Below are 25,274 nucleotides of genomic sequence, written 5' to 3'. Positions count from 1 at the left end.
TTAACTAATGCTCTTTAATAAAATGTACTAAAATTACACTAATAGTTAAGCTACTGCAGATTCGGTTCCACTTTATTTTAAGGTGTCCTTGTTACAGTCAGAGTAATTATACTACATTTAAGGAGTAATATTAATTAACAACATGTACTTATTATAGGGTTCGAATTAGGGTTAGTTGCATGTAATTATGCATAATTTATTACCATAATAAATGTAATATGTGTAACAAAGGACATTAAAATTAAGTATTACCATAGTTTGTATCAGTTTTAATTACATAAACAGGTTTTATATGTTGCACGCACGCACACACTCACACATAAATATTATATACTGCATGTAATGTATGAATAACTGATGGATATCCTATGTTCAGAAACAATTCATAAAAGCAAATTACTATTACTAAGTGGAACCTATATGCAAATAAAACATTTGATAGTTTATGAAATGATTTTTTTTTTTTAAGTTTTGTGCATCTTAAATATTTAGTACATTGATTTTTTTTCTCAAGCATTTATATTTTCATCTCTGTGTTCATTTAGTTTCAAATGATTTTATTCATGTTTGTCTTTTCATTAATACTTAAACTTTATCCATATTAAATGGTGTAAGGAGGTGCCACAGCTTATTAGAATTAAAACAGGTATATGGAAAAGAAAACACACGCAGTCTAACTCAACACTGAACAATGTTTTCCTTTTTTTATTCCAAAACGTCTAGGATGAAATAAATGAGTGTAAAATATACAACAGAATTGCATTCACAAGGAACAAAAATCAAAACACAATGGAAAAAATTACAGACAATTAAATTGTCATTCACAACCTGCAATGCAAATCTCTTGACGGGAAAAAAGGTCTGTAAGCCTCAAAAACTGAAGGCATTGTGTATTAGTATAGTAAGCCCAACATCATCAGACATGTCTAAAACAGCATCGAAAACCAATTAACCTTGCACTGCAACAAAATCTTAAAACTGACAAGAGGACGTTTTCAACCTGACATAACAAAAGACAATCTATTCAATCACAGGTCACCTTTGCTGGACACTATACTATAGAAGAAAGAAATGAAGATGAAACAGGATCAATCCAGGTGTACAAATCTTGAACAAAAAGTGGGGTTTTGAATTTGTAAGAAGGTTAACTATGTTTGAATACATGGCTCTCACCATTAGCATGCAAGCATGCTGAGTTTAATATATCCTTATTAGTGCCTCAGACTTACCTTGAATTACGCAGCAGGCTCATGTCTGTTAAAGAGCTTGATTTTTTTATACATATGAGAAAAAAGCAAAAGAGGACACATTGCCTTCACCCTGTAAAAATGTCCTAATAAGCCACACTGACTGCTGCAAATGGCTATGGATATAATATGCAGAGCTCTAAAAATAAAGACGACAGGGGAACAAATAATGTGTTAACACAAACACAATCAGCAGGGCCGGCACTTCCTCGTCGCATTAGCATGAAACTTGTGAGGAATAAATGGCTGAAAAAATAAACTCAGATCACAGTTTACAGCACTTGTAAGAAAATGTTTCAGTAACAAACCTGTCCATTCCTAACTTCAATTCCGTGTTTTACTGAAAAAGAAAATTTGCTTGGATATAGGCCACACATACACTAATGCGGCGCCCAAGTTGGGTAAGAAGACCCGATTACCAATATTTGATGCGCAACAGTCTGATAAGGCACTTTCTTTCTGTTCTTCCTTTATCAAAGGGCATGACCAAATAGTCCCTCTTAACGAATAACAAGTGTTGGCAATCTCAATCTAAATAAAATACAATCAACTAACCAGAACAGCGCAGAATACAGGCATTTCTCCTCCACTTTCTCCAACACTTTTAAATATTTGGGTAATGCGATACAGAAAGAAACAATTTCACTTAAAAAAAAAAAAAAAAAAAAACTGATTTTTTTTTTTTAAAGAAGAGCCTTGTTGCCTTCGCTGTAGTGTAATTCTGGGGGGGAAAAAAAAAAAAAATCACAGAAGCAGCATGTAAAATTAGAAAGAATATACATAAATGCCTGCCCTCTAGAGACTTACAGAAGTACTGCAAGTTACAGACTCAAGGTTCCTTTCCAAGAAATTCTAAATAACTATGTTGTTAGCATTCCTTGGTAATGTAATAAGCCCTCTTACATATTTTACAGGGTTTGAAAAAACATGGTATCAACTCTGTGGGTCAATTTTTTGCAATTATCCAGAAGTTAAACTGTTTGAACTTTTCAAATACTGACAGCATCAACAAAAACTCCAGGAACACGTATGATGCTCCACCTGACATGAAAAACAGCAACTTGACCAAATTATTTTTAGCAGAACAGTTGAGTCAGATAAGGGTAAGTGGGCTAAATACAACCTTTATCAATTACCAACAGGGCTAATATTCACGAGGTGATGATAATGTCTCAATGTCTGCAGCGTTTAAAGGCATTTCACCACAAGAAATAGAGAAAAAAGCAGAGCAGCCAGGAAACCATCCATTCAGAAGAAATTTGGAGTGTTCATGTTATAATTTTCATTCTCTCACACTCTCCACAGTCTTGTTCCTGATGTGTCAAGAATGAAAGCACAAAAAAAAAAGGTTGTGGTCTCCTGGTATTGAATGCATAATGAAAATAACTGAAGTAGCCTATGTCCCGTTCTGCATTCATACTAAGGATTTTTCACATGCAGAAAAATGATATCAACAATAGTTTGAAAGGAACGAGGGAGGGAAAGATGGGGGAGATGTAGTCCAAAATCGCTAATATAGCCTAAGTCCAAACCTTGACTATAACTCCCAAAAGTGCTTCTGAGAGAGCCAATAAGCTGCAGAGCACAGATAAAGCAAGTGAACAACAGGGTGGTATGAGGTCATGATGGTCATCTACGAGACTGCAGAACGATGACTGAGGGGTTGTGAAGATGTCAGCTGCACCATCCGGAGGGGCTCTAGTGACTGACCAGGCCCTGCAGCATCATCATGAGGCGCCGTGCGCGCTTGCTCAGAGGGCTTTGGGCGTCCTGCTGCAGGAAGTGTAAGAGCTTCTGTCGTACCTGGGACAGCACTGCAGACATGTGGTCTCTGGTGACTGGATCTCCATGATCCAGGTTCATTACAGCATCTTCAAGATAGCTAAACAAGAGTGAGAGAAAAGAGAAAGGGGTCATGTTTGGGGGGTGGGGATCTTTCTGCAATGATGGACATTCAAAAGTCTGCATATTCTGATAAAACAGATTTTTCATAAAAAACATTTCATATGCGCCAAAAAAAAAAAATCGCTTTCTCCAGGCATTTAGAGTTTCTTGGCTAACGACTGTAAAATACCTGCTAACATCATCAAAACCATCAAAAAAAATCATCTGCGTTATTAAGGAGCAAATGTTTTCTCTCACGTCAGACTAACTGGAGGCACAATTTACATCATTTATTTTATCAAAGTGTTTTTGCGGGAGGGCTAAGTTCCTTTAATCTCTCCTGTTATGATCACCAGTTTGCTTTGAAGCCAATTCTCATTAATATTAGAAGCACTTTGCACTGGGCCAGACCTCTAACAATGTATTAATATTAAATTCAAAAAGTGCAAGAGGTCTGAGGCTTTCAAAGTTGAATTTGCAGCAGCCATTACTTCAGTGTCACATGATCCTTCAAAAATCATTCTAATATGCTCATTTTAAAAGACAAGGTGCTAACTGATGTTGAAAGTAGTTGTGCGGATTAATATATTCAGGGAATCTGTGATAAATTTATTCAGGATGTTTTGATAAAAGTGAAAAAAAGAGCATCTATTTATAATAGAAATCATTGTTACATTGTAAATGTCTTTTAAATCTTTGATTAATGAAAATATTAATTAAAAAAAAAAAAAGAATGGTAGTGTATGCAGCCAGCACAAGTCATTCATTCCAGTCCTCGAACACAAATCTGCTGTTTTTTTGACAGCTGTGCTAACAGAACATGTTTATTATTTCTTTAAGCTATTCTGGGCTAAGCTTTTTTTGGTCTTCTCTCCAGGCTAGTTTTTTTTTTTTTTAAGTCCATCAAGGATTATGAAATGCCACCTGTCTGGAAAACTATCTGGGAAATCTATCCATCTGCTGTTTAAAATGAACAGACTGGTGTATGATACCACCAGAGACTTGAGCTGCATGTTGCACAGAGGTCATCTTAATTACCTTACAAGCGATCATTAAGTTAAAGCTTCTGATTAAAAAAAAAGTAATACAATGACCTTATATATCCTCAGGACTTTGCAGTACAGTCCTGTCCAGATGGCTAAGCTTTCATGCCTCACAGCAATTTGCTCTATTTTCACATGTGGAGGTCTAGTTCCAATACATTTAAGCCCACAGTGCTGTTATCTCAAGTATAATCTTCTGGCCTGGAGAGATATTACATTCCTGGTACATAGAAATAATGCGAAGATGAAAGGTGATGTTTAACTATGTAGCATGACACACAGGAATGGGTGGTATGACAAAATACACCTTGTTATGCTAGAAAAAAAGTCAACTGGATCAGATTTTGCTGTAGTGTTTGTAGAACAAAAAATACCCAGGCCAGGAGTACCAATCCAAAAAAGATTTCAAAGCCTTTGCAATCTGTTTTAATATTAGGTTTACTGTTTACAGAGTTTTCTTGTTTTGTTTTTTTTTGGTTTAAATCAAGTGTTACATAATGTGAAGCAGCTGTTGCGCTGATGCCAGACTTGCTTTTCAGGATCACGTGCCATGAGTGCCACATTATACAGTGTTCAGGTAAACAAACAAACAAAAAAAAAAGTGCCTGGAGACTCCTGCTTGTTCCACTTCGTTGCACTCGCCTAGCTGTTACTGAATGCAAAAATATGTCTTATGTACTGTACGCCCAAAGCAGGATTAAGGTGTAGTGTGTGAATATTAATTTGGTCATAACAGCATTCTTTGGTAATCTAATGGGAGCTTCCAATCAAGTTAATGAATATTCATGAATCAGGCCTGTACTAGCACATACAACACGCTTCTTTTAGTCAATAAGTTTGACCGCAATGTTAATTAAAATCTACTTTATTCCTGTGATGGAAAAGCTTTTTTTCTTTTTTACTTTTTAATGGCAGTGTATCACAGTTTTCACAAAAATATTAAGCAGCAAAAACTAAAATACATTCAAGTAATTATTAATAAAAGTAAATATACATGAAAATCATACTTTCACTAATCATTTTGAATATGAAGATGTCTAATGTTCTTTGTCATGAAAAAAAAAAAAAAGCGCAGACTGCTTTAAATATTAATTCTGGTGCTAAAAATTGATCAAACCTAAAGTATGCGTCTTCCTGCTTAAAGGGATACTCCACCCCAAAATGAAAATTTCATCATTAATCACTTACCCCAATGTCGTTCCAAACCCATAAAAGTGCCATTCATCTTCGGAACACAATTTAAGATATTTTGGATGAAAACCTGGAGGCTTGAGACTGTCCCATAGGCTGCCAAATAAATAGCAATAATTCCTTTGTCAACGATCTCCTCTGTGTCTCTTCATATCACCATATGCTGTGTATGCTCTTCTATGTCATCCGTGCCACAAGGATGCGCTGTTTTATTTTAAATCAAAGCTAAATACACATAGAAACAGCGCGTCCTTGTGGCACGGATGACACAGAAGAGCATACACAGCATACGGTGATAGCAAGAGACACAGAGGAGACCGTTGACAAAGGAATTATTGAATAAAGTGGTTATTTTTTATTTCTTTGCTCACAAAAAGTGTTCCCGTTGCTTCATATAACCCAGATTGCACGTCTGATGGCAGATGGAGTATTCTGACGATAACTTTTATGGACCTTGACACTGCTATTTACTTGGCAGTCTATGGGACAGTCTCAAGCCTCCAGGTTTTCATCCAAAATATCTTAAATTGTGTTCCGAAGACAAACATAACTTTTACGGTTTTGGAACGACATGGGGGCAAGTGATTAATGACAAAATTTTCATTTTGGGGTGGAGTATCCCTTTAAAATAACATTCTTATGTCCGTGCAGAAAGAGGACAGACTTACAGATGGTAATGTATATGCACATATGGGCAGTATGAAACACTAGTATTTTAGAGCGCAATTCAGATATAGGACTGGCAGACTGAGCAGTTTATAGCAGTAAAGGGACTTGGCAGCACACAGGCAGAGCATTATTCTGTGATTCACGGGATTGGTCCCTTTCCGCCAGCAGAGAACTCTAATGCAGCCCTGACAGTAGAGCACTTTAATAACTGCAGACCAATGCAGCACTGCCACAGAAGCGGATGTCCCCTTCACCACAAGGTCATCCACAGAGGAAGTAAAGAGGTGAAAGGGACGATATCTTGAGTCTTAAAGGAATAATATCCTGTGATATGAAACTGCATTTTGCCCTTGATCACGTACAACATACAGAGGGCTATAAATAAATACTTAAGTGTTTAATCATTAATAGCATAGTGCTGTGCATGCTCTTGCATACTCATTTAAACTGAGAGGGGTGCTGAAAGAATAATTTCCATATAAAGGACACATGAGAAAAAAAAAATGAAAAAAAAAAAAAAGAGGTATAGACCATGACTGCAGTGACTGACGAATTTGAAGGGAACAAACCTGATCTTGAGTTCTGTGCGTGTGCTCAGGTTGGTGGAGAGCTGCTGGATGAGAGACAGAAGGACGGCCTGATGCAGTGGACAGGGCTGCTGGCCAAACACTTGCTGGGAGTCAATAGTCTCACACACGTACAGCACCAGATTCAAGTCTGCTGCGGATAAAGCCTGCAAGAAAAAGCACAGAGAACAGTCTGTGAAAAAAGGTGACATACTAAAACAATACAGTGATATTATGGAAGATGATCACATATAGAGAGACGATAGTAAAAGGACACAAAAGGTCACATCTCATGTTATATCACCTGTAGAAATAGGACTGTTTGGTTTCAATTTTCAGGATTAATTACAGTGATTCCCTACAACCACAATTGACAGAAAACGCAAATTGGTGTAATAAATTGACAAGTTATGAATACAAATCAAGAGTATACTTTAATAACAGTTACTGCAGACTAGTGTTGCTTTCGTCAACGAAAATTATGACTAAATATCGTCGTCAACGAACCTTTATCATGTGGCGAAAACGAGGCGAGACGCAACATAAATGCTGGTCATGTGACGATGACTATAATTAAATGTATAATGCAATATCGTTGACGAATAAAAACGAGACTAAATGTGGTTTACAAAATAAAAACTATGCTAAAATGTCTCTTCATTTTCGTTGTCAAAAACAAGACGAAACAAAATGTTTTAACGTTATTTTGTCTCGTTTAGTCGTTATTATTATTATTTTGCAGTATTTCTGTTTCCTGTGTCTCACTGCGCACACGCGACCGACGTCACTTCCTCAAGTCGGGAATCACCGGTGAGAAGAAGTCATTTGCCAGTACAATCTTGTGATAAATGAGTTGATGAATTAATCATTTCTTTATGTACAAACTTAAAACAATCTTAAACTATTGGCTGTATTACACATCAAACACAAGACAACTTTAAGCAAATAGTGTATAATTAATCTAAATGAATTCTAATTCTATTTTATACAATAAAAATAAAAACGTACTTCAAATAAGAAGCCTTGGACAAACTATGCAAACATTTTTTTTTAAACTGCTTCTGTTTCACACAAACGCCGACACAGACGTGCATGTTCAGCTAGAATCGCCCTGAACTCATGCATGTTCAGATGCGGAGCTATGTGGAAAGTTACAAAAAATGCTGTGCACTACGCCACATGAATAGTTTGCGCGCACTCAAAACGAACATCCAGCAACACTGCGATGACCCAAGCGAAATTGCGAACGCGTCAAGTATAAATCAGCCTTGAGACAGAGAAAGGGACCAATGGCCGGCTAGCCGGGGTTCGTCTTTGGGAGAAAAATTAGCAGATTATTATTATTATTGTTTTTATTTATTTTATTTAAATTTATGTGTGTACTTCTAACATGTCTGGTTGGTAAAATACATGTAAATTCAAATCAGAGAGTCTTACGTGTCTGGAATGGATGTATTCTTGAGTCTATAAGGTAACAATAATATAATAAGGTAACCTTGTTTGAAATGAGTTTGGCTAAAAGAAAATTTTGTTTCGTCTATACTTCTAGGTACTTGTACTATATTGACTGGGTTAAATAGAACTGCATTACTAAAAAGAGACTAAAATACCATTTTCATTGACTAAAACTAGACTAAAATGTCATCAGTTTTCGTTGACTATAACTAGACTAGACTAAAAAGAGTATGAACGTGACTAAAACTAGACTAAAATGTCATCAGTTTTCGTTGACTAAAAAGTAGACTAGACTAAAAAGAGTATGAACGTGACTAAAACTAATAAAAACTAAAATGACAGCTTCACACAAAGACTAGACTAAGACTAAAATTAAAACAGGCCGCCAAAAACAACACTACTGCAGACTTGATTTCAGATCTTTTGTTTAGTTTTATAATTGTTAATTGTTGATTTGGTTTTTAATTTATTTTAATGCTTAACTTAAAAAAAATCTCTACAGATAAAAACCATAGATGCTACTGATTCCTCAATGGAGAAGACTTTGTAAAGACGTTTTTGTAAAGAAGTATATTTAAGTTATAATACATTTATTTTGCGATTTCATAAGATTCTGATGTTTTTCAATACAAATAATAGTTAATGTGAGAAAACATAAAATGAATAATTCTAGCTCATATATTGAAGTTTTTAATTACATTTATATACATTTTAATGATTAAATAATGTGGCTTAACATGTAAAAGTGTTAAAAGACCTATTGACAGAAGTTTATCTAATCAATGATTCCCTAATAACCATTTAAAGACCAAAAAGCATGCTCACAAAAGCATGATACAGGCTGACTTGAGAAATATAAGAAATATGACGCATATGTGTGTGTGTCTGTGTAGCCATCAGTAACCAACCTGTTGGAAGGCCTCATTGAGCTGGCCCTGCTGTAGTAACTGCAGTATGCTGGCCTGCTGGGCCTGGTAGTCCAGATGTGCGGAGGGTACAGGTGTTCCTGCGGCCGAGCGCATGGCCTGCATGATGCTGGAGGTGACAGCTGCCTGCTGCTCCTTCATGGCCAGACTCACCTCTCCCTTCACTATGCGCTGTACCTGCGTCAGGATTGAGTCCTGCAGACTGCAGAGAGGACAGACACCTTTAGTCTACACAAATTTTAATATAAGACAGGATACTTCCAAAAATTGTGTATTTAATAACATATTTGTCACCACTGAATACCGCTGTGGAATAAAAATAGGAAGTGGTCAACCAATATGGATTTTTTTGATGGCCAACATAGAGCTGATATACATGAAATCACATTATCTAAAGAGAGAAAATAACATGTAAAAAAAAAAAAAAATGTCACTTTCATTGCAGGATAATTACCAAATTTGAAATAATTTGAAAAATGGCCAAATATCACTATAACACTAAAATGGGTATTAATTACGGTTAAATGGTTATTTTTTGTTTGTAATTTATAGACGAAGATTTCATTGACGAAGAACATGTTAAAACATAAGGTATAGTGGTTAAAAACCTATGTAAGCTTTTAAGAGTATTGGTTGAGACTAAATTTTGAATGAATTGGAACAACCGCACTGCAATGTAAATCTAAAAAAAAAAAATTTATTAAAAATTTTGGTTTCAAATGCCACAGGGATTTAATCCTGAATTTAATACTACATACTCTATATTGCAATTGTGTGGGAGGGAAACAAACCAGCTTTATTGACAGAAATTAAACCCAGTATTAGGCTGGGTGCCACACCTGCCAATCAATTTGCAAGGTACTCAATGCAGCGCTCCAAAAAATGCTTTCTCTGCATGAACTCTTAAATCAATCGCTTCCTCTATTCATGCAATAAAGTTTTCCAGAGGAAAGAGAATAAACGATTGATGCATTCCTCCTTTCCTTATATTGATTTCTAACAAATAATGGATGAGCTTTGTGCTGCATCCGTGTGGCCTTACTTTCCCACGATCATGTGGAGCTGACGCTGTACGTCAGAGCACACGCTGGCCGTCACGGTGGTGGCCAGCTGGTCTTGAGAACTCTGGAGCGTGTCAATCATCTGTTGCAGCTGGCCAATCACGGGATCCCGTGCATCCTGGTCCTGCTGTTTCCTGTTCTTAATGTGTGTCTCCAGCTGTTGGATGTCTGTGGAAGAATGTGATATTTAGTTACAGCAACACATTACAACACTGCTTAAAGCAAAAGAGTTTTATTAATTAGCTTGCATTACAGATGCAAGATGTGCAAACAGGCTTAAGAGCATTCAACAATCTGTTAGATTCATTCATATGCTCCACTTATTTTTTCATTACCATAAACAAGCAAAGCAAAAAGTCAGATGGGATAATTCTTACACTCGTGGGTTCCCTGTTTGAAGCTGTCATTGATTTGCTGAAACATGGACTGGCAGCCTCTCTCAAACACGGGCAGCACGATGCTCTGGAAGGTCTCTTTGTAGGCTGACTGGATGGGGCCCTGCATGGCCTCAGCAGCAGCACGGCCGATAGCATCCGTAGTGTTCTGTGAATTTGTAAAACAAATAATAATATCATAAGTATCAAGTTTGGATAAAAAAAAAATAAAAAAAAAAAAACTATTTTGTTTTGGTTAAAAAAAAATAAAAAAAGTGTTCTGTGAATTAGTGTTAATTCTCAAACTTTAAGCCACTGACCTTGGATTTAACAACTTTGGTGACATTTTCCTTCAGTGTTCCTTCCACTGCGGTTAACTTGGCAGCAATGGTGCTGCTCATCTGGCTGGTCACAGGTTCTAGACTCTTCGAAATGGCTGCATAATAAAACAAAAGGTCACCTAAAGCTCCATATAAAACTTAAATCAATAAAAGTGTTTCACAGTCACAAAACAAGAGCATGATGTTCTTTGTTGTATTGAATTCTCCAAGAAAAAGTACAGTTGAGCTCTTCTTCAGAACATCAGCACTCACTCTGTGGGACGGTCTTCTTAATTTCTTCACGCAAAACTTTGTCTAGCCGATTGCAGAGACTGTTGTTCAGTGTCTGGACAAGCTGCTGAACTAGCTGGTCCTGGAGCTGTTGGTTCCGGCTTTGTCCTTCAGCCAGAATTCGCTCCATTCTTCTCTCTGTGTCGCCAGTTAGTTAAAGTTAACAAAAAATTGTATGGGCCTGACCAATCCAAAATGATTATTCATTAGTGTTAGGGTTGGATGATAAAATGATAACGAGAATTATCACTGTGCGCAACAATACAGTCAGAAGGTTTTTCAATCTACAAATCACCATCATTTACCATGGATTTACTGTAGTAACACTAACTGCACCATGGTATTGTGGCAGAAATGTGGGATATTCATATCAAATTTAGTAATATTAATGTAGACGTATTAAATGAGCAATGAATATAATTACAGTATTTTTTGTGATTAAGCTAAGCTTTTGTGCATTTATACTTAATGTTTTTAGACAACTGTTTTTCATACAAATACCTAGAAACCATATACTTACATTTTACCATGGTATTGAAGTGCTATGTGTAGTTATGATTTATATGTATGCTACTATGGAAGACCAATGCTTAATTTTAATAAAACTGAAACAGAATAATTAAATTTCACCATATAAAAATGAGGCTGTTACAGATGTTACCGTTTTTGATGAACTAATTTACATCTGCATCCTAACTCAAGCTACTGTCAAATGTGCACATCTAAGAGAAAAGAAAATGTAATATTATTAATATTGCAGCCTGCACTGCAAACTGTGCTGAAGATACACGTCATCAAAGTCAGGCAACACAAACCGGTTTCATGACTTAGCACAACATCACTCATTATAACGAAGAAATGTATTTTTCTATTTAGAGATTTATTTTGTTAAGGAAAAATGACTGGAAAAGTCTAAAGAGTTCAAAAACATGAAGAGTTTGTCATGTTCTAACCATAAACAGTACTTTTAAACCACAATTAATGGTCTGGTTACTACAGCTTTCACTTAGGAGCAAAAATCTGGCTTTAAACTTGAAAGAAACAAAGATTTGAAATTTATCGTGATAATTACTGATACTGACTGATATGAAAAATTGTATTGTATTGTTTATTTTTTTGTCCATATCGCCCAGCTCTAATTAGTGTGTAAATATGCATATGAATGAACAATACCATGCACTAAAGAACAATCACATTCATATCAGCTTTCTTGCCTTTTCCTGTTTTAATGGGCTTACAGTTTGTAAATATTTTTTAAGTTTTATTTGTATTTTATGTTATTTTTATGTTAATTTTGGTCATGTTATTATATTTTGAATTTTTTTCATTTGAGTATATTTAGCTTTTGTTGAATTGGCACGCTTTCAAATTCTCTTTTTATAGTCCTTTTTAAGTTGCTTAAGGTGACATTACGGATGCCTTGTTTAGTTTTTTCTTGCTAATTTGTGTTTGCTCTTATCTTCATCCTAGCTATAAGTCTCCCCCTAGTGGAAGGATACGTTCTTGCTCCTGCTGAGCCAACATGGCGTGCTCAATGTGAGCCATGATGGAGCTCTGTACAGCGTCCATGTGACTGGTGACTCTCTGCAGAAGGTCCATCTGGTTCTGTCTCAGCTCAGCGATCTCCCTTTGCTGGCTCCGTAACATCTGTAGAAGCTCATCCTGCACCTCTGTGCTCATCTGAGGACACAACAGCACACTCATTCCTCACTTGTGAAGCTCAAGGACTCCAAGTTATGTTTGAGTGATGTCAACACAGTTGTAAGAGTCATAGCAGTCACAGCAGAACATTCATACTACTGAGCTTGCCATGTTATTCATTGGTTTCTGTCTCCACTGCATTAATGTTTTATTTATATCATGAATCAGAGACTGGACAGAAAACAAGCCTTCATGCATTTTCATTGGGTTTACACAATATAAATCCTAAGAAATGCATTCGGATCGTGATGCAGGGGATCAACTGGCTTACCTGGTTCTCAATCTGTCTAGACTGTGAGGACTCTCTGGGTAGGGAGAAAAACAAAGTTGATCTAATCAGTCACACAATCAGATTATATGGCTGAAGGGGCTCATTGCTCAATCTCATATTAAACAAAATAAACATTAATATCGGGAAGATTTCCATAGCAAGGAGGGCAGTTCACTCACCCTTCATCCTTCTTGCTCTTCCTCTTGAGCTTAGGGGAGCTGCGGGGAGATGTTTTCCAGTCCTTTACGGGAAGTCTGTGAGAGGAGCGAGGGCCACAGTTTCCTGAGGAAGAGGCCAGACTGGCAACCTCATCATCATGATCACTGTCCATCACAGTAGGAAGAGAAAATAAATGGAAAAGACAAAAGATTAGCATAACTATCATTAAGGTACTGAAGACTGACACTACAGGTGTCTGAAACCCCCTAGACCAGGGGTCTCCAACCTTTTTTACACCACGGGCCGATTACGTTTGGAAAATTTTCTCACGGACCGGCTGGACAGGGGAGGGTTTGACAAGCTAATTTTAGGTGTACATATATGCAACTCGGTATTTCCGCGCTGTCTGAAACACGTCTCTATATGCTTGTGCGCGAAAACAGTGCGCAAGTATCGAATTTCGTTTCTTATTCTTGTGGTTTAAAATTGGTTGAACGTGTAAATTAGCAAATTAATCTGCGAATCATGTGCATGCCGAACAGTATAGGGTCTTGTCCATATGCATCACAGATCAACTGCGATCCGTTGAACTAATTTGTGACAGATCAGAGCAGAAAAGATCTTTCATTTACTTATTTAACATGAAATCGTCAAAGTGCTACTCCATATCAATCGCATACAATGAAAACACTGAATAATAAGAACAATCATTAACACGCAATAAATAACAGAGGTCGGGGTTGTTTTTTCTGGGAACAGTGCTTAATTATCGATTTGTTTGCATCATCTATCTTTTATTTTTACAGCTCTTGATTTGATTTGTTTAGATATTTATTTTTTAGATATTTTTTCATATTTGCGGGAGTGAGGAAGCAGAAAATAAGTTCTTTTATTCAGCAAGGATGTATTAGCCTACTGACTCATAGTAAATGTTAAGATTTTTTTTGAGTATTTTAGAGCTTCCTCAAAATGGTATAACATGGCAGGACAAGCCAATGCAAAGATGGACAGCATAAATTGAGTAAATTCTTATTAAAAACAAGTATTAGTAATTTGACCTGAGCTACAGAAGTGGCACAGACACCTGCATTAGTGATACGGCAGAATGTAAGATGTACCTCTGCTCTGCACTTGCATCTTGACTGTCATTCTGAGTCAGGTGATAAGTGCGCCTGTGGTAGGGAGACGAAATGTGTCTGTCCTTTATTTCCTCCCTAGAGCTGGAAGGAAACAGTCAAAACAAAGTTATCAAACATGTTAGCCTTTTATATTCAAATTTTATCACTGTTTGCTCAAAATTCATCATGTCTCTGCACACACCACACAGATCATAAAACTCCCAGAACATAAATCAATACTAAATATTAATATTAACTAAACATATCAACAAATCATAAAAACACACAAAATGCCCACCAAGGATGCATATATTTGATCTTAAATGCAGTAAAAATATCAATATTGTGAAATATTACAATTTTAAAGAGATGTTTCTTGAGCACCAATATCAGCCTATCAGAATGATTTCTGAAGGCCCATGTGCCACTGAAGACTGGCGTAATCACTGCTAAAAATACAGCTTTGCCACCATAAAAATAAATAACATTTAAAAAATATTTTACAATAAAAACAGTTATTTTGAATTGTAATATTATTTCACAAGATCACAAATGCAGCCTTGGTAAGCAGAAGAGACTTCTTTCAAAAACATAAAATCACAATTATTCCAAACTTTTCATCTGTTGTTTTTAAAAATGATATATTATATTAAAAGAAAAGCCATTCACCAGTCTCCCAAACCATTGTCTCTGAGGCTGTTGCGAGTTTCTCGCGTGATATCAGGTGCTGCGGGCCAGGTGTGGTTCACGCTGCTGTCAGAACAGGATCCTCCAGCTGCAACCGCGTTCTCCTGTGACAGAGCCGTCTCCAGCAGGGAGGGTGTGTTATTGAGTCTCTGTTCTCCATCCACAGATGCTGCGCCCAATTCGAGAGGCAGCAAACTGTGCTCAGCACTGCTCCGGGCTCTAGGAGACAACAGGTGGAGGACTGATGCGGCTGATGCCATGCTGTCAGAATGCAGGACAGGGACCGAGTCAGTAGCGGGACCAGACAGCCCCCTCTGCAGGGTCTCTGAGGCGATCTCAGGGATGTCCTGGGACATTGCCGTAGAAGCAGAGGAGATGACATCTGGAGAGCGAGCTCTGGTCGGAGAGGCCTGGGGGACAACCATGGGGTCTATGGCCTGGAGATCCAGGGAGAGAGGAGGGTTTGGAGGGGAAACCTGTGGAGGAGGAGATGGGAAATAAGGAAGTGGAAGTCTGTGTGAATAAGGAGAAGCTTCGCAGAGCAGGGAGGCCTCTCGCAGGAGGGATGGAGAGAGCATCAGTGGGGGAGAAAAACCCTAACCGGATGGGGATTTTAAATAGGGGAGTGGATGGAGGGATGCATTATGAACAAAAGAATTGTTAAATGAGTAATTCCTTCAGATTGATAGTCAATACGGATATATACGTTATATCTACCATAATGGCATAAGCATTTACACTACTGTACAAAAGTTTATTGGCAGAAAGATTTTTTTTTTTAAAGAAATCAAAATGCATAAAAATGCATCAAAAGTGACAGCAAAAAACATAATGGAAGAATTCTGAAAAAAGATGCATTATGGTTTCGACAAAAATTAACATGTTAAAAAAAGTTATTTTAAACTGGAATAATATTTCATAATAATACTATTTTAACTGCATTTCGAGCAAATAAATGCAGTCTTGCTGAACATGAGACTTCTTTCAAAAACAAAAATCATGCAACCCAAATCTGAATCTTTTGTCTTTACTGTCATTTTTGATTAATTTAATGCATCCTTGCTGAATAAAAGTACTAATTTTAATTTAATTAGTACCAATAAAGTACTAAAAATATATATATATATACACCTTACAAGGCAACATCTTTCATACACCTAAACAATGGCAGGGCTACTGGACATCAGTGTATCACTATATGCAGTTTGACATGTCCATTAGTACCTGGATATTTTCCCCAAGGCCTGAGATGAGGATAGAGTTGGATCTTGGACTGCCTGCGCTGGCACTCAGAGTCAAGCTGCTGTTGCCACATTCAACAGACATTTTAGGGCTCTGGGCCAGATCATCTCCGCCTCTGTATGAAAGAAAATTGAGCAATGCCTATGAGTGCATGAGAGGACACAGAGCCCCAGATTTTACACTCAGATGTGTATTTCTTATCACACACTGTGTAGTTGACATTTATGTAAAAATGAGTTAAGTCCCCCACCTTGCAGCACTATCTGAGCTGCTCATGGCCGTGACTATGGTCAGGCTGCTTGCACTGCTGCCAGGAGAAGCAGGCATCTGAAAAAACAAGAGAGCAAAGATGAATAATCACCCTCACTGAAGGGACCTAATGATGAATCTGTAATATTAAAGGCTTACGGAGGTGCTGGGCGTCATGAAGGCATCTGGGGTCATGAGTTTGGGCAAGGCTGATGGGGCAGGACTCATGAAGTCAGCTGGAGTTGGAAGAGCCAGAATCTTACTCAGGTCATTCTGCGATCCACTATCACCAGACTCCTTATCAGAGCTCATTGCCTCCACGTTAAGATCAGCCAGTGGGTCAGAAAAACCTGGGAGGGAAATACATTTCATATAATTTAAGCAATTTAGTATTTAATTTTAAAATTAACAAGTACACCATTTTCTTTCTGAGCACAATTCATTCAGACTGTAACTTCTGGTCAAATATATTTATTTTGCTATAGCACTGTAGATTCAGCAGTGGCAGTCTAGGAAACATATGTATAAAAGTACGATTATGCATTCTCAGACTAACCAAAGCCATCTTGTGACCCAGACTGAGGCATGAAGAGGGAAGATGACGCCCCCTGATTGGGCTGGAACCAGATCTGCACATCCTGTAGTGATCTGTGGGCATAAGAGAATGTTACAACACCACAGAACTGAATGCAAACTTAATGTCTTCATCGTGAGCTTTTTTTATCTGAATAACTTACTTTGTATGCACACAGTAGAGTTTAATCTGGATTCCTGATTTGGACTCAGAGGGTCCCTGGTTTCCTTCTGTAAGAAGATATTAAAAAAATATATATTAGAAAGCATCAACGGAACGCATCTCAACTTACAGCAAGTCTATAAACATTTGCACATACACAGCTAGCATGAAAATATAGAAAGAAATTGACCTGTCGTCATGCTTTCGCTTTCCTCATCAGGGGGAAGGACCTCAGTGTGGCGCAGTCGGGCGCGGGCGACATCCTGTATTCCGAAGCTGAGCACAGGGTGTGTAAGCAGAAACTCTGAAACTGCAGTGAAGCTGGCACGGCCTTGTTCCTGATCCTGTAGCAGCTCCATGACGTACAACACCTACATATCAAACACACAACCCAGAATCAGCTGCTAATAAACAAACAGTTCCTCATAACCACAGTGTCATTGCTTGCTTGTTTTAAATGCAACACTGACCTAAGCTCAAGAATCCTATTTAACAGGACATATGCTAGAGTTGGCCAACTGACCGTGTTTGATTTGCTTTTATACTTCCTGTCTTTCTACGTGTCCCAAAATCATTTCTGAAATTCCAAAAACTTTCACAATGACCTATTTTTAGTCCTTTCTGGTATGAGACAATGATTAGATTTCACACATGCTGCTTGAAGATGTTAAGTGTCAGGTTTGATGTCAATGATTTCAAATGACACTGGTTCTTGAAAAAAAAAAATATGTGAATGAGATTTTTAGAGCTAAATCAGCGGGAGAGTTTTTCAGGGAACAGCGACTTAAATTTCATTTGCAGAAATAAGAAACATTAGGCAAAATAACTTCTTTTGGTTTCCAATTAAGAAAGAAAAGTCATACAGGTTTGGAACACAATGAGAGCAAGTAAACAAAACTAGGGCCTTATAATTTGTTTTGAAACGGCTGATTTAAAACAATCTGTATTGCATAAAGCGCTATATAAATAGAGGTGATCTGACATTTTTTGTGAAGCGGAAAACATGGTTGGAATGGCTGAATCTATTCGTAAATATGGAATTTACCTTTTAAGCGCAACGTCAAAGAATCTGGCAAAATTTTGAAGAATAAAAGAAAAGTAAGGCTGCACATAGGATAAAGTCGCAATGGACTAGTGTCTATAAAAATTAAACCACAAAAAGACTGCTACTTGATCTGCATGTCTTTGTGTGACAGAGCAGCGCAGTTTCATCTACTACACACTCAAGCATGACTGATGGTATCTTCAGCATCTGCCATCTCGCCATTTCAACTTCTGCTGCTCTGAGAGTACACCTCACATTTTTGATTTAAAAAAAAAATTATTAAATCATAACACACTAAATCTAGGAAAATTCAAAAAGGGCAAATTTCTAAAATAAAATAAAACTAAAATAATTTGTTTAGGTTTTATGAAATCATTTGATTATAAATCCTTTTTGATTATCACATTTATTAGAACATTAAACATTGACTTTTGGAGAAAATAAAATACACACACACACACACACAATATATATATATATACATTATATAAATATTATATATATATATATATATATATATATATATATATATATATATATATATATATATATATATATATATATATATATATATATATATATATATATATATATATACACACACATACACACTTTTTTATATATATATATATATAGGAAATATAAAATAATGATGAGTCTGACCTTCCTCTGAACATCACTGAGAATGAGAAATTCTGCAGACAGGTCCAAACTGGCCTTCAGGCTGGGTAGCACACTGCTGTTGAATGGATCTGGAGAAAACCTGAAACACAAATTAACCATCTTCAAAAATTCACTATATTATCCATGGAGGAGAAATTTTATGCTCAGGCTTGAACACCACCAAATAATCGAACATAATAATCGAAATATTAATTTCGATTATAATAATATAATATAATATAATATAATATAATATAATATAATATAATATAATATAATATAATATAATAATTAACAATTAAGAAAGGAACAGACCTGATGGTTTGTAGACACGTCCATGACACTGTGCACCACATCTTCAGTTCCTGGTTCTGATCAGCTCCAGTGATCAGGAAGCGCCAGAAAGGAACCTTCAGAAGAAAATAAATGGTTAAGTTTAATGTACAGCATGTGTCTAAGACACAATTTCACTGACGGTGTCAGATTCCCTGATGACTTAAGATGCTGACAAAAATTTTGAATTTGGATCACTGAAGACTATACAAACTTCATACTTACTCTGGGTCTTGCTTCTTGTGGTCATCACAAAAGAGAAGACAGGAAAGAGGCCGTCCATTATGCGGCTGCCATTCATGCAGGCATCTGCAAAAGGTGCAAGGTTACATACATTTTTCACAAGGTTATCAATTTAATTATAGGCCAGCTTTAGTATAATAAATAATGAAATAAATCAAACTATTACTGTAACATTGTTAATAATGATTAACAGTATAATTGATTATTGATTATATATTAAAGACATTAAATACCACAAAAACACATTTTTTCCTTGACAACTAAAAGCAATAAATGTTTAAACAACTGAGAAATACTTGAAAGCTACATGCCACTGTTTGATGTGTTAATATTTATACACTACCGTTTGGTTGGTTCGTTGGTAAGATTTTGTGTTTTTGAAAGCAGTCTCTTATGCTCATCATAGCTGCATTTACTTCATGAAAACAGTAATAAAAACAGTAACATAGTGAAATATTGCTATAAATAAATGTAAAGATTTATTTAAATGAGCAATTAATTCCTGTGATGGCAAGCATAATTTTTTTTTAGCAGCCATTACTCCAAGCTTCAGTGTCAGCTGATCCTTCAGAAATCATTTCAATATGTTAACTTGGTTCTCAAAAACATTTCAGATCTATTATTGTTTTCATTTTCCCGGATTCTTTTATGAATAGAAAGTTCAAAAGAACAATATTTATTTGAAATTGAATTTTTCATCAACATTACAAATGGCTTTAATGTCACTTTTGATCAATTTAATGCATTCTTGCTGAAAAAATAAATATTCATTTCTTTCTTTTAAAAATGAAATCTTACTGATCTCAAATTTTAAACAGTTGCGTATGTTCAATTTCATAATGTCTCAGACATGTACCTGGGCTGGTCCTGTCCTTCAATGTAGATTTGCCAAAACTTTACATATCCATCATGACTGGCTGTGGCCAAGACCGTGCCATCAGGGGACAGCGCTCCCTCACTAATGCGCTGCAGAAATAGAAATAACTCACTTATGTGCTATTGTAATTACATTAAATCTAATTTCTTAATCAGTTAATACAACACTGCAGACACAGCATTAAACTAAGACGGCAGGACTTACTGCTGTGTGTCCTCTAATGGTGATGAAACCCTCCTTCAGGTCAGTGGCATCCACAGGCCATGAGCTGTTATTGGATCGGAGGATGTCAAGGTCCCAAACCTCAGCCTACAAGTACAAGAAAAAAAATCCAGTTAGGGGAGTAATACTGTTAGAAACATTTTAAATCTAATAATGTGAGGACATTTTGGAAAGAAAGTGATAAAACTGTCAAATTCCGGAGAAAACACACTCGGTCTTCATGAAGGAGTGCCAATGTCTGACACGCATCCTCTGGGTTCTCATCATTGTCCTCCAGGATGAAGGGACACCAGATGAGTCTGCGGTTGGAATTTAGCGGAGTGTCCTCAGGCCTTCGGATGTGAACTAACACTTCATCTCTAAGAAACATTAGTGTTAAGGAGAAATATCACAGTTCACCTGCTCATTAGCATTATACTACAATACATGTAGATTCAGACTTCAGGAATTAACCTGCTGCTCCTGATTATTTGGTAACGAAATGTGAAAAATCTTTTATCATTATTCATGTTCAATCTACAGGGGATACTGTATTTTGCTGCTGTGGCTAGTGAGTTGCCAAATAAACATGTTTCCAGCCTCGTCCACGCAGCCCAACAGGGTGGAGTCCAAGTGGGCGAAAGCAAGGTCTGTGACTGCTCCTGTGAAGCCCTTCAGCAGTGAACGCTCGGTTGATCCCAGCCGCAGCACTCGGATCATAGAATGATTGTTTGCACCTGTGAGCGAAAAACAATTACAAGCTATTCAGCTGAATCCTATCAACATTTTATTCAAAGGACTGTGCTATATGAGCCATGGACAGCATGCAAACTGACCTCTGATGGCATAAGCCAAGTATGAGTTGGACACGGCTATTAAATTGCCGTAGTAGTATTTGTGTTCCCAGTCATATTTGGCCACTGGCTGAATTTTAACCTGTAAGAAAAGTCATGAGAAAAAGATTTAGAGAATAAAAACAAATTCCAGAGTTTCCACTCATTTTGATCTATTATTATCTATGATTTTCACAATATTTAAAAAAAAAATCATTATATAGAGAGTTCTAGCCAAGCAAATATTTCAAATCTTAGCACAAGTTGAAGATTTACTGATTTTATTAATTTCGAATTACTTTTCCAGACCTTGAATACAAAATGAAAAGTCCATAATTTTTCTAGGTTTTTCATGACAGTGAAAGCCTGAACTGTTAATAATAAACACTTTTGCACAAGTTCATCAATTTACACACCTTGTTGCTGCCACGAGCTTTACTGTCAATACTAGAGTCACGACTGGACACAATTTCCACATTGTTTGCTCTGATGGGGACACAGGTGGAGCCATCGTCTCCTGAAAGACAGCTGGTACAAAAAAAATAAAAATTCTATTGCAAGATTTCCATGTAGTTTTTCTATTCATCAGTGCTTCCACATATATACATATATATATATATATATATATATAGATAGATAGAGAGAGAGAGATAGATAGATAGATAGACAGATATTAAACTGTTTTCAACATTAATAAGAAAAATGTTTCTTGTGCACCTAATCAGCATTTCAGAATGATTTCTGACTGATCATGTGACTGGAGTAATGACTGCTGAAAATTTAACTTTGTCATCACAGAAATTAATTAAATGTTAAAGTACAGTCATGGCCAAAAGTTTTGGCAATGCCATAAATTTTGTGCTTTGCAAAGTTTGCTGCTTTAGCATTTGTTGATTATTTTTCCACATGTTTCTGTGGTATACTGAAAAACAATGATAAGCAAATTATAAGTTTTAAAGGCTTTTATTGGCAAATAAAAAATATGATGAGTCAATATTTACAGTGTTGACCCTTGTTCTTCATAACCTCTGCAATTCACTCTGGCATGCTATTAGCTTCTGGGCCAAATCCTGACTGATGGGCATCCATTCTTGCATTATTTGTTTTCAGAGTTGATCACTATTAGTGGGCTTCTGCTTCTCCTTCTGCCACAGATCCAAAATTTCACTTCTTTATCACTCTTGCTTTGTAACATAGTGCTCCATCATGCTGGAAACGCACAGATCATCACCAAATTGCTCATGGATCATTGGAAGAAGTCGCTCTTGCAGGTTTTGATACCATTCTTTATTCATGGCAGTGTTTTTGGGCAGAATTATGAGATCCCACTCCCTTGGTTGAAAAGCAACCCCACACATGGATGGTCTCAGGATGCTTCACTGTTTGCACATTACAGGACTCATGGTAGCATTCACCTTTTCTTCTCCAAACAATCGATTTTCCAGATGTCCCAAACAGTCAGAAGGGAGCTTCATCAGAGAAAATAACTTTGCACCAGTCTTCTGCTGTCCAATCCTTGTACTTTCTGCAGAATTTCAGTCTGTCCTTGACGTTTTTCTTGAAGAGAAGTGGCTTCTTTGCTGCCCTTCTTGACACCAGGACGTTGTCTTAAAGTCTTGGCCTCACTGTGTGTGCAGATGCTCTCACACCAACCTGCTGTTATTCCTGAGCAAGCTCTGCACTGCTGGAGACAAGATTCTGTAGCTGACTGAAGCACTTTTTCCCTCCTTTTATAGCAATCAGTCTGCTCTTACAATCTTACCTGACTAGTACTCATTCACACTGCATGTGTGCTGCTGAATGATTAGTCAATTAATGTTAGCTGGTCATTGTGTTTTTGTGAAAAGTTAATTTTTTGGCCAATGAAGCTTTTAGTAATTATTTAAAATGCATCTGATCACTCTACACAATAATCTAGAAACAATGTGAATGAACACCACAACAGCTTAAGCAGCAATCTTTGCAAAACACAAAATTTATGTCACTGCCAAAACTTCTGGCCATGACTGTATAAATAGAAAACGATAATAGAATTGTAACAATTTTTCATAATATTACGGTTTTTACTGTATCTTCAATCCAATAAACACAGGCTTGGTGATCCTAAGAGATTTATTTAAAAATCTTACAGATCCCAAACCTTTGAATGGTAGTGTAAATATTTTAAGTCTAGAATATAAAAATTACAGCTCATAAAAAGATCATGACAATATTATAACATTAACCGTTGGGTAAATAATGCATTTAACTTTATACACAGTGTTAATGACAGCAAAACATACATAGTCTGCATGTCCTGTCCATTAAGTTTGTCTGAGTTGTGAGTAGTTGTCTCCACCACTGCGGCAAGTCCTCCTGCTCCCAAAAGATCCGCTCCAAGAACACCATTCAGCTCTCCATTGAAAGATGGTTTTCTCTGGCTCTCTACCAAAGAGGGCTCTGTGGAATTATATGACTGATAAATCAAGTTGTAAAATTGCAATAGTGCACTCTCGGACTATTACTTTTGTGACTTTCAATATACGTCAATGATCTGCATCACCATTAGTATATATTGATTATATATTCTTTTTTCAATACACACACACACATACACACACATACATATACATATATATATATATATATATATATATATATATATATATATATATATATATATATAGTATGTAACACATTGTATATGCATTGTTCTAACATAAGGAAAATCCTTGTAACGTTAACGATGAACAAAAAGTTGAATAGGTTTTGAAACCGTCCTTTTGAATTGACATGTCTTCGCCTAGAAATCTATAATGCCACGGTTATCAAGTCGCTGCATAGTGAAGAATATTAAATGCATTAAACTTTTGAATAACATTTATGTTTATGTCGCAATTGATACTCAACTATTTCTGTCTGAGCAAAGCTGATGCTGCGCCAGCAGGAGTTTAGCCCTTACATGCTACATTACCACTCCTTTTATTCAATCAGATTAATACACAAAACATGATGTTTGTCACTTATACAATGTTGTTAGCGCTGTCCCGCGTTTTTGAGCGACTACGGTCAGGTGGCTGCCGCTGAAATCAGGCACTGCGCAGCACCATCGCGCCGCGGCCTAGCTGCTCCCTTCCCCGGCAACTTACCGGCCGAATTACCGGGACGATCCAGTTTTAAGATGTCCCGAAGGTGCTGGGTCGCGCCCTCTATGTCCATGTTGGAACTGGAAGCCATAAAGTAGGGAAGGGGGAATTAAATCACTGGAAACTGTCAAATTCTCAATAGTTTAATTTTGTGTCTTAGCTCGCCTCTCATAAACGCTAGCTACCGTCCGTTAACTTCCGTTGAGCGTTCCCTGCATTTCATTCCCCCGCCTCTGCTGGCAGGATTTCTTCGGTTCCGGAGTCAATCACCTAACTTGACAGCCACTCTTGAATAAAAATTTTGAATAAAAATAAGATATTTTACAGACCAGTTATTCATTTTACTGGCGTGTTATTATCATTATTAAACGTATTATGATTACTTTTTTATTAGTGGTTGTCAGAAAATCACTTAAGTTAGAAAACTATATTTCAATTATCTATAACATCTATAGAAATAACGTAACAGCACACTTTAATTTGATCTCCTTTATTTCCACATACATGTAGGCGGCTGAAGTATCTCTTGCTGTATTCACATTGTATCACTGTAGTTTTTGTGAAAATCAAGTGTTCTTTTGCTCTTGCCCTTAAACCCCAGAGAGTGGATATCTGCAGGTTCTGAAGTATGAAGTACATGTACAATACATGTATTCCAGCAAAAATATAATGCAAGGAACTGATTCATTATACTGATGTTCTTGCAGATCTGTCTGGATATTTCAGTTCAAAAAGCTACAATGCAGAAGACGTCTTTCTGAAAT

The 25,274-nt window shown here is 36.7% G+C and overlaps 1 protein-coding gene across 1 annotated transcript; it reads right to left on the bottom strand.

The window, feature by feature from the left end:
• Nucleotides 1-678: 678 nt before the first annotated feature.
• LOC109108683 (enhancer of mRNA-decapping protein 4-like) lies at nt 679-24,740 on the bottom strand. Its single transcript, XM_042775240.1, is given in 29 exon segments — nt 679-3,129; nt 6,604-6,767; nt 8,964-9,183; nt 10,024-10,210; nt 10,420-10,585; nt 10,737-10,852; nt 11,010-11,165; nt 12,527-12,707; nt 13,000-13,033; nt 13,179-13,322; nt 14,277-14,378; nt 14,946-15,439; nt 16,188-16,320; nt 16,456-16,532; nt 16,614-16,804; nt 17,011-17,102; nt 17,192-17,258; nt 17,381-17,561; nt 18,899-18,998; nt 19,214-19,308; nt 19,453-19,540; nt 20,331-20,440; nt 20,556-20,660; nt 20,785-20,932; nt 21,103-21,289; nt 21,389-21,488; nt 21,802-21,913; nt 23,668-23,824; nt 24,514-24,740. Coding segments are annotated over 29 exon segments (4,179 nt in total). The 5' UTR covers nt 24,602-24,740; the 3' UTR covers nt 679-2,945.
• Between the last annotated feature and the right edge of the window lie 534 nt (nt 24,741-25,274).

Source organism: Cyprinus carpio, chromosome A18 (genome assembly GCF_018340385.1).
Source record: "Cyprinus carpio isolate SPL01 chromosome A18, ASM1834038v1, whole genome shotgun sequence".
Lineage (NCBI taxonomy): Eukaryota > Metazoa > Chordata > Actinopteri > Cypriniformes > Cyprinidae > Cyprinus > Cyprinus carpio.
Note: the sequence above shows the minus strand (reverse complement) of the source record. Positions and strands in the feature narration are given on the sequence as shown.